At 43.4% G+C, this 16641-nt stretch overlaps 1 protein-coding gene across 1 annotated transcript in view; it reads left to right on the top strand.

The window, feature by feature from the left end:
- Positions 1–15557, top strand: part of PATL1 (PAT1 homolog 1, processing body mRNA decay factor) — a 67620-nt gene extending 52063 nt beyond the window's left edge. The window contains exon 19 of the mRNA XM_068255586.1: positions 15155–15557. Within this exon, the coding sequence (XP_068111687.1) occupies positions 15155–15173 (19 nt within the window). The 3' untranslated portion in view covers positions 15174–15557. The remainder of the gene's footprint in view (positions 1–15154) is intronic.
- The last annotated feature ends 1084 nt before the right edge of the window (positions 15558–16641 follow it).

Here is a 16641-nt window from a genome sequence, read left to right as displayed (position 1 = left end):
CACTTAAATAGGAGCTATCTGACACAGAGAAGTAGACCAAAAGCACCTCAAAAGCTAGACATCATGCCAAGATCCAAAGAAATTCAGGAACAAATGAGAACAAAAGTACTGTAACAGATCTATCAGTCTGGTAAAGGTTATAAAGCCATTTCTAAAACTTTGGGACTCCAGCGAACCACAGTGAGAGCCATTATCCACAAATGGCAAAACATGGAACAGTGATGAACCTTCCCAGGAGTGGCTGGCCGACCAAAATTACCCCAAGAGCGCAGAGAAAACTCATCCGAGAGGCCACAAAAGGCCCCAGGACAACATCTAAAGAACTGCAGGCCTCACTTGCCTCAATTAAGGTCAGTGTTCACAACTCCACCATAAGAAAGAGACTGGGCGAAAACGGCCTGCATGGCAGATATCCAAGGCGCAAACCACTTTTAAGCAAAAAGAACATTAAGGCTCGTCTCAATTTTGCTAAAAAACATCTCAATGATTGCCAAGACTTGTGGGAAAATACCTTGTGGACCGACAAAAGTTGAACTTTTTGGAAGGTGCATGTCCTGTTAAATCTGTCGTAGAAGTAACACAGCATTTCAGCAAAAGAACATCATACCAACAGTAAAATATGGTGGTGGTAGTGTGATGGTCTGGGGTTGTTTTGCTGCTTCAGGACCTGGAAGGCTTGCTGTGATAGATGGAACCATGAACTCTACTGTCTACCAAAAAATCCTGAAGGAGAATGTCCGGCCATCTGTTCGTCAACTCAAGCTGAAGCGATCTTGGGTGCTGCAGCAGGACAATGACCCAAAAGACACCAGCAAATCCACCTCTGAATGGCTGAAGAAAAACAAAATGAAGATTTTGGAGTGGCATAGTCAAAGCCCTGACCTGAATCCTATTAAGATGTTGTGGCATGACCTTAAAAAGACAGTTCATGCTAGAAAACCCTCAAATAAAGCTGAATTACAACAATTCTGCAAAGATGAGTGGGCCAAAATTCCTCCAGAGCGCTGTAAAAGACTCGTTGCAAGTTATCGCAAACGCTTGATTGCAGTTATTGCTGCTAAGGGTGGCCCAGCCAGTTATTAGGTTCAGGGGGCAAATTCTTTTTCACACAGGGCCATGTAGGTTTTGAGTTTTTTTTTCTCACTAAATAATAAAAACCATCATTTAAAACTGCATTTTGTGTTCAATTATGTTATCTTTAACTAATGGCTAACGGTTTTTGATGAGCAGAAACATTTAAGTGTGACAAACATGCAAAAGAATAAGAAATCAGGAAGGGGGCAAATAGTTTTTCACACCACTGTACATACATACAGTGGAGGAAATAATTATTTGACCCCTCACTGATTTTGTAAGTTTGTCCAATGACAAAGAAATGAAAAGTCTCAGAACAGTATCATTTCAATGGTAGGTTTATTTTAACAGTGGCAGATAGCACATCAAAAGGAAAATCGAAAAAATAGCCTTAAATAAAACATAGCAACTGATTTGCATTTCATTGAGTGAAATAAGTTTTTGAACCCTCTAACAATAAAAGACTTAATACTTAGTGGGAAAACCCTTGTTTGCAAGCACAGAGGTCAAACGTTTCTTGTAATTGATGACCAAGTTTGCACACATTTTAGGAGGAATGTTGGTCCACTCCTCTTTGCAGATCATCTCTAAATCCCTAATGTTTCGAGGCTGTCTCTGTGCAACTCTGAGCTTGAGCTCCCTCCATAGGTTTTCTATTGGATTAAGGTCCGGGGGCTGACTAGGCCACTCCATGACCTTAATGTGCTTCTTCTTGAGCCACTCCTTTGTTGCCTTTGCTGTATATTTTGGGTCATTGTCGTGCTGGAACACCCATCCACGACCCATTTTCAGTTTCCTGGCAGAGGGAAGGAGGTTGTCGTTCAGGATTTCACGGTACATGGCTCCGCCCATTTTCCCGTTAATGCGATTAAGTTGTCCTGTGCCCTTAGCAGAAAAACACCCCCAAAGCAAAATGTTTCCACCCCCATGCTTGACGGTGGGGACGGTGTTTTGGGGGTCATAGGCAGCATTTTTCTTCCTCCAAACACCGCGAGTTGAGTTGATGCCAAAGAGCTCTATTTTGGTCTCATCAGACCACAGCACCTTCTCTGTCACTTACAGAATCATTCAGGTGTTCATTGGCAAACTTCAGACAGGTCTGCACATGTGCCTTCTTGAGCAGGGGGACCTTGTGAGCCCTGCAGGATTTTAATCCATTGCGGTGTAATGTGTTTCCAATGGTTTTCTTGGTGACTGTGGTCCCTGCTAATTTGAGGTAATTCACTAACTCCTCCCGTGTAGTTCTAGGATGCTTTTCTCTAACCATCTCAGTGTACGGCAGGAAAAGGAGAGACTCCAGGCTCCTCCTCCAAGGGAAACACAATTGCCAAGAAGTTTAAAAGGCCCCCACCCCCTGCTACCCTCAGTATCTTGTGTTTCCGGCCTGCCGAGGACACAGTTGACAGCTGTAGTTTATTTATCTATTTGGCGACTTTGTGTAGCTATGCAGAGCAGTTTGTTTGGGATAAGATCCCATCCTGGCCTGTGATCAGGCGTTGGGAAGTTTATCCTGCCTGCAATAGTTAGACATAGTGCTTCTGTTCCCAGGTGGTCATCATGTCTGTGTGTGTTATGATGCTGGGAATCTCCCCCCTTTGGTAGCCTGAAGGGTCGCAGATGATCTCACTTAGCTCAGGCCAGGTGGGCAGTTTGAGCGGTGAGTGCACGCGGGGGCGCTTGATAGCTTTGCTTTCATTTGCAGGCACTTGATAGCTTTGCTTTCGTTTGCAGGCGCTTGATGGCTTTGCTTTCGTTTGCAGGCGCTTGATGGCTTTGCTTTCATTTGCAGGCGCTTGAGGGCTTTGCTTTCATTTGCAGGCGCTTGAGGGCTTTGCTTTCATTTGCAGACGCTTGATAGCTTTGCTTTCATTTGCAGGCACTTGATGGCTTTGCTTTCATTTGCAGACGCTTGATAGCTTTGCTTTTATTTGCAGACGCTTGATAGCTTTGCTTTCATTTGCAGACGCTTGATAGCTTTGCTTTCATTTGCAGACGCTTGATAGCTTTGCTTTCATTTGCAGACGCTTGATAGCTTTGCTTTCATTTGCAGACGCTTGATAGCTTTGCTTTCATTTGCAGACGCTTGATAGCTTTGCTTTCATTTGCAGACGCTTGATAGCTTTGCTTTCATTTGCAGACGCTTGATAGCTTTGCTTTCATTTGCAGACGCTTGATAGCTTTGCTTTCATTTGCAGACGCTTGATAGCTTTGCTTTCATTTGCAGACGCTTGATAGCTTTGCTTTCATTTGCAGACGCTTGATAGCTTTGCTTTCATTTGCAGACGCTTGATAGCTTTGCTTTCATTTGCAGACGCTTGATAGCTTTGCTTTCATTTGCAGACGCTTGATAGCTTTGCTTTCATTTGCAGACGCTTGATAGCTTTGCTTTCATTTGCAGACGCTTGATAGCTTTGCTTTCATTTGCAGACGCTTGATAGCTTTGCTTTCATTTGCAGACGCTTGATAGCTTTGCTTTCATTTGCAGACGCTTGATAGCTTTGCTTTCATTTGCAGACGCTTGATAGCTTTGCTTTCATTTGCAGACGCTTGATAGCTTTGCTTTCATTTGCAGACGCTTGATAGCTTTGCTTTCATTTGCAGACGCTTGATAGCTTTGCTTTCATTTGCAGACGCTTGATAGCTTTGCTTTCATTTGCAGACGCTTGATAGCTTTGCTTTCATTTGCAGACGCTTGATAGCTTTGCTTTCATTTGCAGACGCTTGATAGCTTTGCTTTCATTTGCAGACGCTTGATAGCTTTGCTTTCATTTGCAGACGCTTGATAGCTTTGCTTTCATTTGCAGACGCTTGATAGCTTTGCTTTCATTTGCAGACGCTTGATAGCTTTGCTTTCATTTGCAGACGCTTGATAGCTTTGCTTTCATTTGCAGACGCTTGATAGCTTTGCTTTCATCTGCAGACGCTTGATAGCTTTGCTTTCATTTGCAGACGCATAGGCTTGTTAGCCTTGCGGTCATTCGCATAGGCTTGGTGGCCTTGCGTTCATTCGCATAGGCTTGTTGGCCTTGCGTTCATTCGCATAGGCTTGTTGGCCTTGCGTTCATTCGCATAGGCTTGTTGGCCTTGCGTTCATTCGCATAGGCTTGTTGGCCTTGCGTTCATTCGCATAGGCTTGTTGGCCTTGCGTTCATTCGCATAGGCTTGTTGGCCTTGCGTTCATTCGCATAGGCTTGTTGGCCTTGCGTTCATTCGCATAGGCTTGTTAGCCGTGCGTTCATTCGCATAGGCTTGTTAGCCGTGCGTTCATTCGCATAGGCTTGTTAGCCGTGCGTCCATTCTCCTCCGCATAGGCTTGTTAGGCTTTGCGGTCTTTCGCATGGGCTTGGCAGCTTCGCGGTCTTTCGCAGGGGCTTGGCAGCCTTGCATTATTTTCAATCTACAGAGAATTGAAGCGATAAGCTTTTTGGGAGAACCAAAGACTGATTGGTCCAGATATGCATTTTAGATGGGACTCTTCTTCAGTCAGGGCCAACATTTTGGTCGAAAGGTGCTTCAGGCAGCAGTCCCTCCCTCATGTAAGTAGGGGGTTACTTGCCTATCTCTCCTTTTCCTGCCGTACACTGAGATGGTTAGAGAAAGGTCAGTTTAGACTTACCTGGTAAAGATGTTTCTAAACATCTCAGTGTACGGCATACTACATCCCTCCCTCTATGCTGCCTTCTATCCTTTCTTCCTGACTTTTTTTGCACTGTTTTGGTGTGGATTGAGCTGTAGACAGGAGTCTGGGTCACGTTTGGGTGTCTCATTGGCCGGATTTCTTGTCTATATACTGAGGGTAGCAGGGGGTGGGGGGCCTTTTAAACTTCTTGTCAATTGTGTTTCCCTTGGAGGAGGAGCCTGGAGTCTCTCCTTTTCCTGCCGTACACTGAGATGTTTAGAAACCTCTTTACCAGGTAAGTCTAAACTGACCTTTTCACCTTTCTCAGAACCATTGACACCCCACGAGGTGAGATCTTGCGTGGAGCCCCAGAGCAAGGTCAATTGATGGTCATTTTGTGCTCCTTCCATTTTCGAACAATCGCACCAACAGTTGTCACCTTCTCTCCCAGCTTCTTGCTGGTTTTGTAGCCCATTCCAGCCTTGTGCAGGTCTACAATTTTGTCTCTGACATCCTTGGACAGCTCTTTGGTCTTTCCCATGTTGGAGAGTTTGGAGTCAGCTTGATTGATTCTGTGGACAGGTGTCTTTTATACAGGTGACTAGTTAAGACAGGTGTCCTTAATGAGGGTGACTAATCGAGTAGAAGTGTCTAACCACTCTGTGGGAGCCAGAACTCTTAATGGTTGGTAGGGGTTCAAAAACTTATTTCACTCAATGTAATGCAAGTCAGTTGCTATCTTTTATTTAAGGTTATTTTTTCGATTTTCCTTTTGATGTGCTATCTGCCACTGTTAAAATAAACCTACCATTGAAATGATACTGTTCTGAGACTTTTCATTTCTTTGTCATTGGACAAACTTACAAAATCAGTGAGGGGTCAAATAATTATTTCCTCCACTGTATGTCTTTTTCTAGGTTCTTCAAAGCAGGGCTGTGGAGTCGGTACAAAAATTTTCCGACTCCTCAGTTTATGAAACCACGGCTCCAACTCTGACTCCGGGTACCCAAAATGGCTCAGACTCCGACTCCTTAGTCCAATACTTAACAGGGCTGTGGATTTTGTACAAAAATCATCCGACTCCCGACTCCTCAGTTTATGAAATCAACGACTCCCAACTCCGGGTGCCCAAAATTGCCCCGACTCCTCGACTCCAACTCAGACTCCACAGCAGTGTTGCCAACTCATCCCTTTAATTACTGACACATCTAAGTTATACAGGTTCTGGGGTTATTTGCACATACTCAGTGCCTTAACTGCATCTACCTAGCCACAAAACCTGTATAATTCATATGTGTCAGTAATTAAAGGGGTGAGTTGGCAACATTGCTCCACAGCCCTGCTTCAAAGTAGCCACCTTTTACTTTGATTACTGCTTTGCACACTCTTGGCATTCTCTTGATGAGCTTCAAGAGGTGGTCGCCTGAAATGGTCTTCCAACAGTCTTGAAGGAGTTCCCAGAGATGCTTAGCACTTGTTGGCCCTTTTGCCTTCACTATGCGGTCCAGCTCACCCCAAACCATCTCGATTGGGTTCAGGTCTGGTGACTGTGGAGGCCAGGTCATCTGGTGCAGCACCCGATCACTCTCCTCCCTGGTCAAATAGCCCTTACACAGCCTGGAGGCGTGTTTGGGGTCATTGTCCTGTTGAAAAATAAATGATGGTCCAACTAAACGCAAACCGGATGGAATAGCATGCCGCTGCAAGACGCGGTGGTAGCCATGCTGGTTCAGTATGCCTTCAAATTTGAGTAAATCCCCAACAGTGTCACCAGCAAAGCACCACCACACTATTACACTGCCTCCTCCATGCTTCAGGGTGGGAACCAGGCATGTAGAGACCATCCGTTCACCTTTTCTGCGGCGCACAAAGACACGGTGGTTGGAACCAAAAATCTCATATTTTGACTCCTCAGACCAAAGCACAGATTTCTATTGGTCTAATGTCCATTCCTTGTGTTCTTTAGCTCAAACAAGTCTCTTCTGCTTGTTGCCTGTCCTTAACAGTGGTTTCCTAGCAGATATTCTACCATGAAGGCCTGATTCACACAGTCTCCTCTTAACAGTTGTTCTAGAGCAGCACGGTGGCGTAGTGGTTAGCGCTCTCGTCTTGCAGCGCTGGGTCCCTGGTTCGAATCCCAGCCAGGGCACTATCTGCAAAGAGTTTGTATGTTCTCTCCGTGTCTGCGTGGGTTTCCTCCGGGCACTCCGGTTTCCTCCCATATTCCAAAAACATACGGATAAGTTAATTGGCTCCCCTAAAAAATTGGCCCTAGACTACAGTACTTACACTACATAATATAGACATATGGCAATGGTAGGGATTAGATTGTGAGCTCCTTTGAGGGACAGTTAGTGACAAGACTATATATATATATATATATATATATATATATATATATATATATATATATATATATATATATATATATATATATATATATATATATATATATATATATATATATATATATATATATATATATATATATATATATATATATATATATATATATATATATATATATATATATATATATATATATATATATATATATATATATTTATATATATATATATATATTTATATATATATATATATATTTATATATATATATATATATTTATATATATATATATTTATATATATATATATTTATATATATATATATTTATATTTATATATATATATATTTATATATATATATATATATATATATATATATATATATATATTTCTGTACAGCGCTGCGTAATATGTCGGCGCTATATAAATACTAAATAATAATAATAGAGCAGGGGTCTCAAACTCGCGGGCCATTTTCGGCCCTCGGTACAATATTTTGTGGCCCATGTCGGCAAAAGCAAAAGAGACACTAGAGCGAACTATTTTTGCATATTTTACCTTATAGTTCGCTTCAGTGCTCCCAAGTAATCCGCCGCATCCCCGCCGCTAAACGAGGGCTGCAGAGCCCCGGAATCCCCAAGGCAAACATCCACGACTGCGCTGAGGGGCAGAGCTTCCAGCTGTAGCTCTGCCCCTCCTGACGTCAATCGCCGCACGGATCGCCGCCTCTCCCCGCCCCTCTCTGTGAAGGTAGAGTGAGAGGGGCGGGCATTGGTGCCGAACCGCCGCGATTGACATCAGGAGGGGTAGAGCTGAAGCTGAAAGCTCTCCCCCTTCCAGGAAATGCCGGCGGATTGCCCCCCGGGGGATTTGGGGGCTCTGCAGCTCTCGTTTTGCGGCGGGGACACTGAAGCGAACTATAAGGTAAAATAGGCCAAATAGTTTGGACACTTCATGCTCAGAAGAAATAATTAAAACTGCTAATAATGACATTTGAGGACTTTTTTTGTGAAATCCCTTATGCAGTCCAGCCTCATCCTGACTTTGCCTCTTGAGGCCCCCAGGTAAATTGAGTTTGAGACCCCTGTTCTAGAGGCAAGGTATTAAAATTCTCTAAAAAGAACTCTCACTGGGAAACTTCCCGTAAAATAGTTTTTAGATGGTACTTAACACTAGGCCTGAACGATTTCAGCAAAAGATTGAATTGCACGATTTTTGTCAAATTGCGATTTCGATTCTGTACACGATTTTTGCTATAAAACTATGGTTCAGATCGCTCCGACCATCCAGTCGCTCTCTACCTGGCGGGGGACAGTCTGCGACAATTACTATTACTGCGGTCCCCTCTCTGCCTTTCCTGTGTGTGTGAGCTGCTGCCTGGCTGGGTAGTGACATTGATTAACACTGATAAACGTCGCCTCCCTGCTGCTGGCTGGACAGCTTCTACTAATCACCCAACCACTGGCTAATTCACACAACTATTCCACTCATCATCTCTCCTGAGCACTGATAGGTTCCATGGGGAGTCACTGCTGTCATGTCACACAGTACTGAGCAGTGTATAGATAGGAAGGCAGCTAGATATATTATGTAGAGGTAGGGGAATATATAATCCTATTGCCCTACCTCTTCATATATCATATATCTACCGCAGCAAAACCGAAGCTCTGACGATCTCAAGATCGTCTTACCCTTGATCACGATTTTCGGTTTAAAACCGAAAATTGTTCAGCCCTACTTAACACCAAGAAGAATGGCCTTTGACTCGAAGTAGAGTCCCTGATTAAAAAATTCTTCTATAGCACCTTTAAGATTTCACCCAAGCTGGCACTACTACTGGTTGACCTCCATCTCCTACCCAAACCCATACAACCGCAAATAGCCCATGTTTTATTATCAGCTATATCCCTAATAGTGACAAATTGGAAATCCGCAAACCAAATCAACATAACCCAAGTGTTTTCTGTGGTTAATAGAAACATCTCGATGGAACACAAAATAAGAAGCAGGACATCAGGGGATCACAATAATTTCGTTCTTCCAAAAAACTGGCTGAGTTACGTTAGCCAATTACCACTTTAATTTGGTGAACTGATAGTCCTATACTTTTAGCCTTGTCGGTACCTTTCTTCCTCTCTTCTTTCTCCTTTCTACTCAAATCCTACTTCTTGCTCTTTTCTCTACTAGTACTTTTCATTCCTCCTAGTAGCTATTACCTCAGTATATGTAGATGGATAGTTACCCTTATAAAATTGTTGCTATCACTCTAACAACAAAGTCACAGTACTAATAAGTGTCGTAAGCCTGATGGGCTACCTGCCTCGACACTTTTTTTTTTTGCGATCCCACAGTTGTTCTAGAGATGTCTGCTGCTAGAACTCTGTGTGGCATTGACCTGGTCTCTAATCTAAGCTGCTGTTAACCTGCGATATCTGAGGCTGGTGACTTGGATTAACTTATCCTCCGCAGCAGAGGTGACTCTTGGTCTTCCTTTCCTGGGGCGGTCCGCATGTGAGACAGTTTCTTTGTAGTGTTTGATGGTGTTTGAGACTGCACTTGGGGACACTTTCACTTTTGTTTGAGACTGCACTTGGGGACTTTTCGGTAAGTAATGATGGCCACTCGTTTTTCTTGCCATAATACAAATTCTAACAGTCTATTCAGTAGGACTATCAGCTGTGTATTCACCTGACTTTTCCACAATGCAACTGATGGTCCCAAACCCATTTATAAGGCAAGAAATCCCACTTATTAAACCGGACAGGGCACACCTGTGAAGTGAAAACCATATCAGGTGACTACCTCTTGAAGCTCATCAGGAGAGTGCAAAGCAGTAATCAAAGCAAAAGGTGGCTACTTTGAAGAACCTAGAATATGACAGCGCCACGGAATATGTTGGCGCTTTATAAATCAATAATAATAATATGACATATTTTCAGTTGTTTCACACTGTTTGGTTATGTACTAGTGCAAGGAGTGAGTTTCAACCAACATCAATCACCACAGACTAATACATCATCCATTACCCCAAACATGACTCAGAGTGGTTTGAGAACTAGGAATTTGTAGAAAAAGCAGACAGGAGTCTGCAAATCAAAGCACTCAATGAGTCATGGATTATATAAAAAGTATAAAGCTTTTATTTAACACATTTAAAAATTCAATTGAAAGCACATAGAAAAGACCCCATAATAAAAGGCAGTTGTTAAGGCACGGTCTGCTAGGCCACTCCGCTCACTATCCAATTGCTATGGTATTAGATACTGGTATTAGAACCGTCATATGTAAAAGCTGGGTTAGCAATTCAAATGGCTGTGTCCATTTTATGGCCTGATACATTAGGAGTGGACCCAAGTTAGCTCTTGATGATGATATACAATGTTCTGATGATAAACTCCACAGTAAGATGCAGGGACATGCAGTCAAGTTTGCATAGTGTTCTCAAGGATTGAAAGTTGTTGGTAACAATTTACACAGTATGTGTTACTCAGTTTATATTGTAGTGATGCCCACTCGCAGCATCCACACTGCCAACAATGAATCTGTCCAACAGTAAATCCACTCAATTTAGATGTCCAATCGCAACAGCTTCATAGATCCAAGCCGGCACAGTCCCATAATACAGAGATAAATAATAAGGTCGTATAGCTACCACAGCGTTGGTACAGGCCTGTACTAGTGGAGAGGCTTCTTCTATAGGAGTTGTGATGGCAGCATATCCGGATCATCAAGGGAAACCAGCAGAGCTGAGTGGTGTAGGAGCGGAGGTGATGGAGTGATAGCCGACCAGTTTCGCCGGGATACCCGACTCTTCAGGGCGCCTAGCCATGCAGAAGCTGCCTATGGGTGTAGCGGTGTCGCCCCACGCCATAAATGGCGTGTTTGTGGAAGTGCGTCTGCCGCGCTCCACAAGGGGCGCGGCCTCTGCGTTCCACGTAGCTCGGATCAATTGCGGAAGTGACGTGGGCGGCGCATGCCCAGAGCCCAGCCCAGGTTTCCGCATCAGGTAAGCGCCGACAGTAAGAGACAGGGGGCGGATGCCAGGGCACAAGCCACATCCCCTAGCACCGACCCCCTTTGTCGCGCCCCTGTGTAGCCACTCCCACCAAGGCACCACGCATCGGAACTAGAAACTGGGGAAGGAAAGGAAAAGTGGGGGAAGGGGAAGGGAAGAGTAAGTCTCCACGCGTGTGAGTCAAAGGAGGGGGTATGGCCACACAGCCAAGCTACAGGTGAAGCACCGCTGCAAATAAAGTTTTAATAGTAAGACTGGTCAGATTTTTCTAAAAAAAGACTATAAGGCTCTTCGTGATTTACAAGCTTTGTGGGAAGAGGGATATGTTCCAGATCAGCAATTGGTCGATCAGTCCAGGGAGCTGGATGAAGAAAAGGCCAAATTTAAAAATAGGTCACGATACTTCCCACCTCTTTCAATGAATCCACGTGTGAGCGTCTTCGTGGAAATGGTCTTGAAGGACCTGGATAGAATCCAGGCCAAACATACACCGGATAACCTTTCAGCCGCACAGAAGAGGGCTCTTGTGCAGTTATCTGAAATGTCCATGCTCACGGTGAAACCCTCTGATAAGGGGGGCAACATCGTGGTCATGGACAATGATCAATAGGAATCAATGTGCCTAAAAATACTGAACAATAGGGAATGGTATTACAGGGCCTCGGCGTCCAGTGTCCTGAGGGATCAGGGCATACTTTTTGGCATCATTGATTGGGCCCAAAGTAATGGCATTATCTCAAATGCAGTTTCTGCTTTCTTAAAAAAAAGTTTCCCATCCTCAAGTACCTACCTTCTACGCTTTGCCCAAAACTCATAAATCCCTATCCTCTCCCCCAGGTAGACCAATTATATCGGCCTGTGGTTCACTAACCGAAAATATTAGCAAATATATTGATTTCCATTTACAAAAACACGTACAATCACTACCCTCATACGTCCAGGATACAATGCATGTGCTACGTATCCTGGATGATTTACATGTGCGTCCTGGTACCTTCCTGATGGCACTGGACGTTGAGGCCCTATATTCTAGTATCCCACACGCTGGGGTAATACGGGCAGTTGCAAGATATTTGGATACCTTGCCAGTCACGGACTCTGACCACTCCTTTTTGTTGGAACTCCTTGAGTTCTTACTGACACAATCATTTTTTGTTCAGTTCCTCCCACTACCTCCAGGTGCAGGGCACGGCGATGGGGACCACATGTGCCCCCTCGTATGCCAATCTGTACCTGGGGGCGTGGGAGGCAGACATTTTTTCCAACGATGATTGGGTTGAGTACCTGTGCCATGTGGATGCATGGCACAGGTACATTGATGATATTTTGATGCTATGGACGGGAGATGAATCCCTCCTCATGTAGTTTATTGATGTTCTCAACAACTCACTAAATTTAAAATTGACGTGCAGCTATGACTTGAAGTCCTTACCTTTTTTGGACTTATTGATAAAGGTTGGGGAAAATGGGGACCTCAACACAAGGCTGTATAGAAAACCCACGGCTTCAAACACCGTTTTGCAGGCGAATAGTTTTCATCCGCAGCATTTAATACGCAGTATTCCTACAGGTCAATATCTAAGAGCGAGACGCAATTGCTCTACCCTACAGGACTTTCAACAAGAGGCTGAAGCTCTACATGATAGATTTCAAGCGAGAGGTTACTCTAAAACCAATACTCGCAAGGTGTACAAAAGAGCACTCGCGTCTGATCGCGAGACTCTCATTCATTCACGTACCAAGAAGGGCAGATCTAGAGCAGCCTTGGATGTGGTCCCCATGATTACCACCTATAACAAACAGCAGGGACAGTTTTATAAAATTCTCTCTAAACACTGGCATCTCCTGACGGATGACTGTCGAATTCGCCAATGTGTTCCACCCGAACCTAAAATAATATTTAGGACACTCGCAGCATCCACACTGCCAACAATGAATCTGTCCAACAGTAAATCCACTCAATTTAGATGTCCAATCGCAACATCTTCATAGATCCAAGCCGGCACAGTCCCTTAATACAGAGATAAATAATAAGGTTGTATAGCTACCACAGCGTTGGTACATGCCTGTCTAAATTGCAGTATGGATATATGCTTTGCGGATCAATTTATGATGCTGTTGCTGTCTTGGAGTTATACAAATGTAATTTAGTAGGGTGCAGTAATATTTACTATTAAAACTTTATTTGCAGCGGTGCTTCACCTTTAGCTTGGCTGTGTGGCCATACCCCCTCCTTTGACTCACACGCGTGGAGACTTACTCTTTCCTTCCCCCACTTTTGCTTTCCTTCCCCAGTTTCTAGTCCCGATGCGCGGTGCCTTGGTGGGAGTGGCTACACAGGGGCGCCGACAAAGGGGGACGGTGCTGGGGGATGTGGCTTGTGCCCTGGCATCCGCCCCCTGACGCACTTCCGCGAACACGCCATTTATGGCGTGGGGCGACACCGCTACACCCATAGGCAGCTTCTGCACGGCTAGGCGCCCTGAAGAGTCGGGTATCCCGGCGAAACCGGTCGGCTATCACTCCTTCACCTCCGCTCCTACACCACTCAGCTCTGCTGGTTTCCCTTGATGATCCGGATATGCTGCCATCACAACTCCTATAGAGGAAGCCTCTCCACTAGTACAGGCCTGTACCAACGCTGTGGTAGCTATACGACCTTATTATTTATTTCTGTATTATGGGACTGTGCCGGCTTGGATCTATGAAGCTGTTGCGATTGGACATCTAAATTGAGTGGATTTACTGTTGGACAGATTCATTGTTGGCAGTGTGGATGCTGCGAGTGGGCATCACTACAATATAAACTGAGTAACACATACTGTGTAAATTGTTACCAACAACTTTCAATCCTTGAGAACACTATGCAAACTTGACTGCATGTCCCTGCATCTTACTGTGGAGTTTATCATCAGAACATTGTATATCATCATCAAGAGCTAACTTGTGTCCACTCCTAATATATCAGGCCATAAAATGGACACAGCCATTTGAATTGCTAACCCAGCTTTTACATATCTATCTTACCTAGCAGACCGTGCCTTAACAACTGCCTTTTATTATGGGGTCTTTTCTATGTGCTTTCAATTGAAATTTTAAATGTGTTAAATAAAAGCTTTATACTTTTTATATAATCCATGACTCATTGAGTGCTTTGATTTGCTGACTCCTGTCTGCTTTTTCTACAAATTCTTGGTTATGTACTTTACTTCCACATGTCTTAATTCATAGTTTGGATGCCTTCAGTGTGAATCTACAATGTTCATAGTCATGACAATAAAGAAAACTCTTTGAATGAGGGTGTGTCCAAACTTTTGGTCTACGCACACGCACGCACACACACACACACACACACACTTGTAAATATAGAAAACTTTTTTTTTGTTTGTATAACGCAGACACCATAAACAGCAATACTTCTTTTCAGAGGTAATCAGTATATCCAATTAAAATTGGTAATTTTTCATACACCTGGAATATTTGAAACAAAGGCCAGGTAACTTGGAATTGTGATAACTGTACTTTCTTTAGCTGACAAAGCCGGCTTGTTTCCAGTCTAGTGACTCTTCCTCAGGCCTTGTTAAGACAGTGCACATCTAACATTAAGTCAGCAAAAAGTCATCTGGACTAAACAAATCCAGGAAAGGACCACCAGATGTAGTACCAGCTATTCCTGTGTATGTTGTCTGCATTAGAAAAAAAAAAACCAAAGACTTTTCTACATTTACATTTGGTTTCTGGTAAATATATACATATCCTTATACTTTCCTAATGTGAATACTTGTTCCAGTTGATCAACACAGAAGACATTCCAGCCATACAATTAGTGTTGTTGTAGAAGGTCGAAGTCAGATGGGTGTTGTCCTTCTTGGTGAAGCCCCATCAAAAAAAAAACCATCAAGGTGGAAAATACAGGACAACACCTCATGACTTTTATTTTTAAGATGTAATCCTCATGGCTGCTAACTTTTTATTTAGTTAGTGAGTCACTAATATGAAACTTTATTCTAGGAAGTTAAAAATGTACTTCTTTCTAGGTTCTAACTACTTTTTTATTTCTGTGGTATGCATTTATTTATTATACGCCTTTTTAATTTTAGGTCTACTCCAAATACATGAAATAAAGAGTCCTGCTCTCGGCCTCAGCCAAAACTTTTCTTCCCTACTCTTTGCTTCAAGAGTTTTATGTGAGATTTTATGAGATACCTGCGAAGATTTGAAGCACCAGAGTCTTAGTAGGGATGGTGAAGCTCAAGAGAAGTCTCTGCTTAGTCTGCATTGCCACCTGCAGGACATCACAGTAGCTGCAAGAACTAATCGGCACAAGTCAGGATGAAGCCTGCATCATTGTAGACATTTTTAAAACAATTATTCTGAGGAATTCCTCATTGTTAACAGCACCGACTTGGGATTTCAGATGGATTATTTTTTTTCTTTTCTTTTTATATATAGCTCCGTGTAAATAAATATAAAGTATTATTAAAACGGACTCTTAAATCACCATATTCTTGTGCCTGTCGTCTTCACTAATTTGCAGGAAGAGTTATTTTCTTTTGCCATATCCATTGCCAAATGGAAGTGAGTGAACTATTCCTACACTGGAAAGTAGACCATAAGTAAATGGTTCAGCCTTGGATAATGGCTGGGCACAATTCTCTCTATAAAAATGTCATACTCTAAGGGGTGGGGGGGACACTTGACTGTCGGGGAATGCTGTAGAGGGATGGGGCCCAATAGACTACCAGGGAATGCTGGTGAGGGGTGGGGGCCAATAGACTGCCAGGGAATGCTGTATTGGAAAAATGTCCCTGTCCTGCCTCACCCAGCTTTTTTTTTTTCCATGCCATCTGGCTAGAAAAAATTTCTGCAGAGAACTCTGGATGAGTAATTTTGATTCAATACTACTCACATGGGGTGGTTGCCCAATGTAACTAAATGTTACGCTTTTTGAGAAACCTTGTCTCCACCAAGGTATCTTTTAGTTGCACAACACAAGTGGAGGTTGAACCAGCTAAACAATATAAAACTTGTCTGCTGGTGGTACAACAGGAGAAAATGGCAGCACTTTCAAATGCAGGCTGCACCCAAGTTGACCAGCTGCATAGATGTGCAGAGCCCAAAACACGGACAGATGACACAACTTGCATTCAAAACAAATGCAGCAAATGGAGGATGTTTGCTTCCAAAACAATCTGCGTGTGCGTGCAGATTGTTCAGTACTAGACTTTTCCATGATGATGACATGCCTTCGCGGAAGAGACCACTAACCGACAACCAAAACATAGTGGGAACTTGGGTCTGCTAGCCACAAATGGTCTACACATCTTCTAAAGATCAGCAAAAAAAAATGGCAGTGCTCCTAATCAAACTGCAACTGAAATGAAGCCAGTATTTCAGCTGGTGCTAGCCAGTTGAAGCAGCGTGATGGCTGATATTTGGTCACCACCATAGCCCGTAATGTGAATTATAGCTGTAGTGGCGCTCGATGAGTAATGTGGGCTCCGACAAAAGATAAAGCCTAAAATATAAAAAAAAACCCACTATAATTGTCTTACCCCACTGAACAACTGCTTTAGAGGGGGAATAG

This window comes from Hyperolius riggenbachi, chromosome 10 (genome assembly GCF_040937935.1).
Source record: "Hyperolius riggenbachi isolate aHypRig1 chromosome 10, aHypRig1.pri, whole genome shotgun sequence".
In the NCBI taxonomy this organism is placed as follows: domain Eukaryota; kingdom Metazoa; phylum Chordata; class Amphibia; order Anura; family Hyperoliidae; genus Hyperolius; species Hyperolius riggenbachi.
The sequence above is the reverse complement of the archived record's forward strand: the minus strand, read 5'-3'. Positions and strand labels throughout refer to the sequence as shown.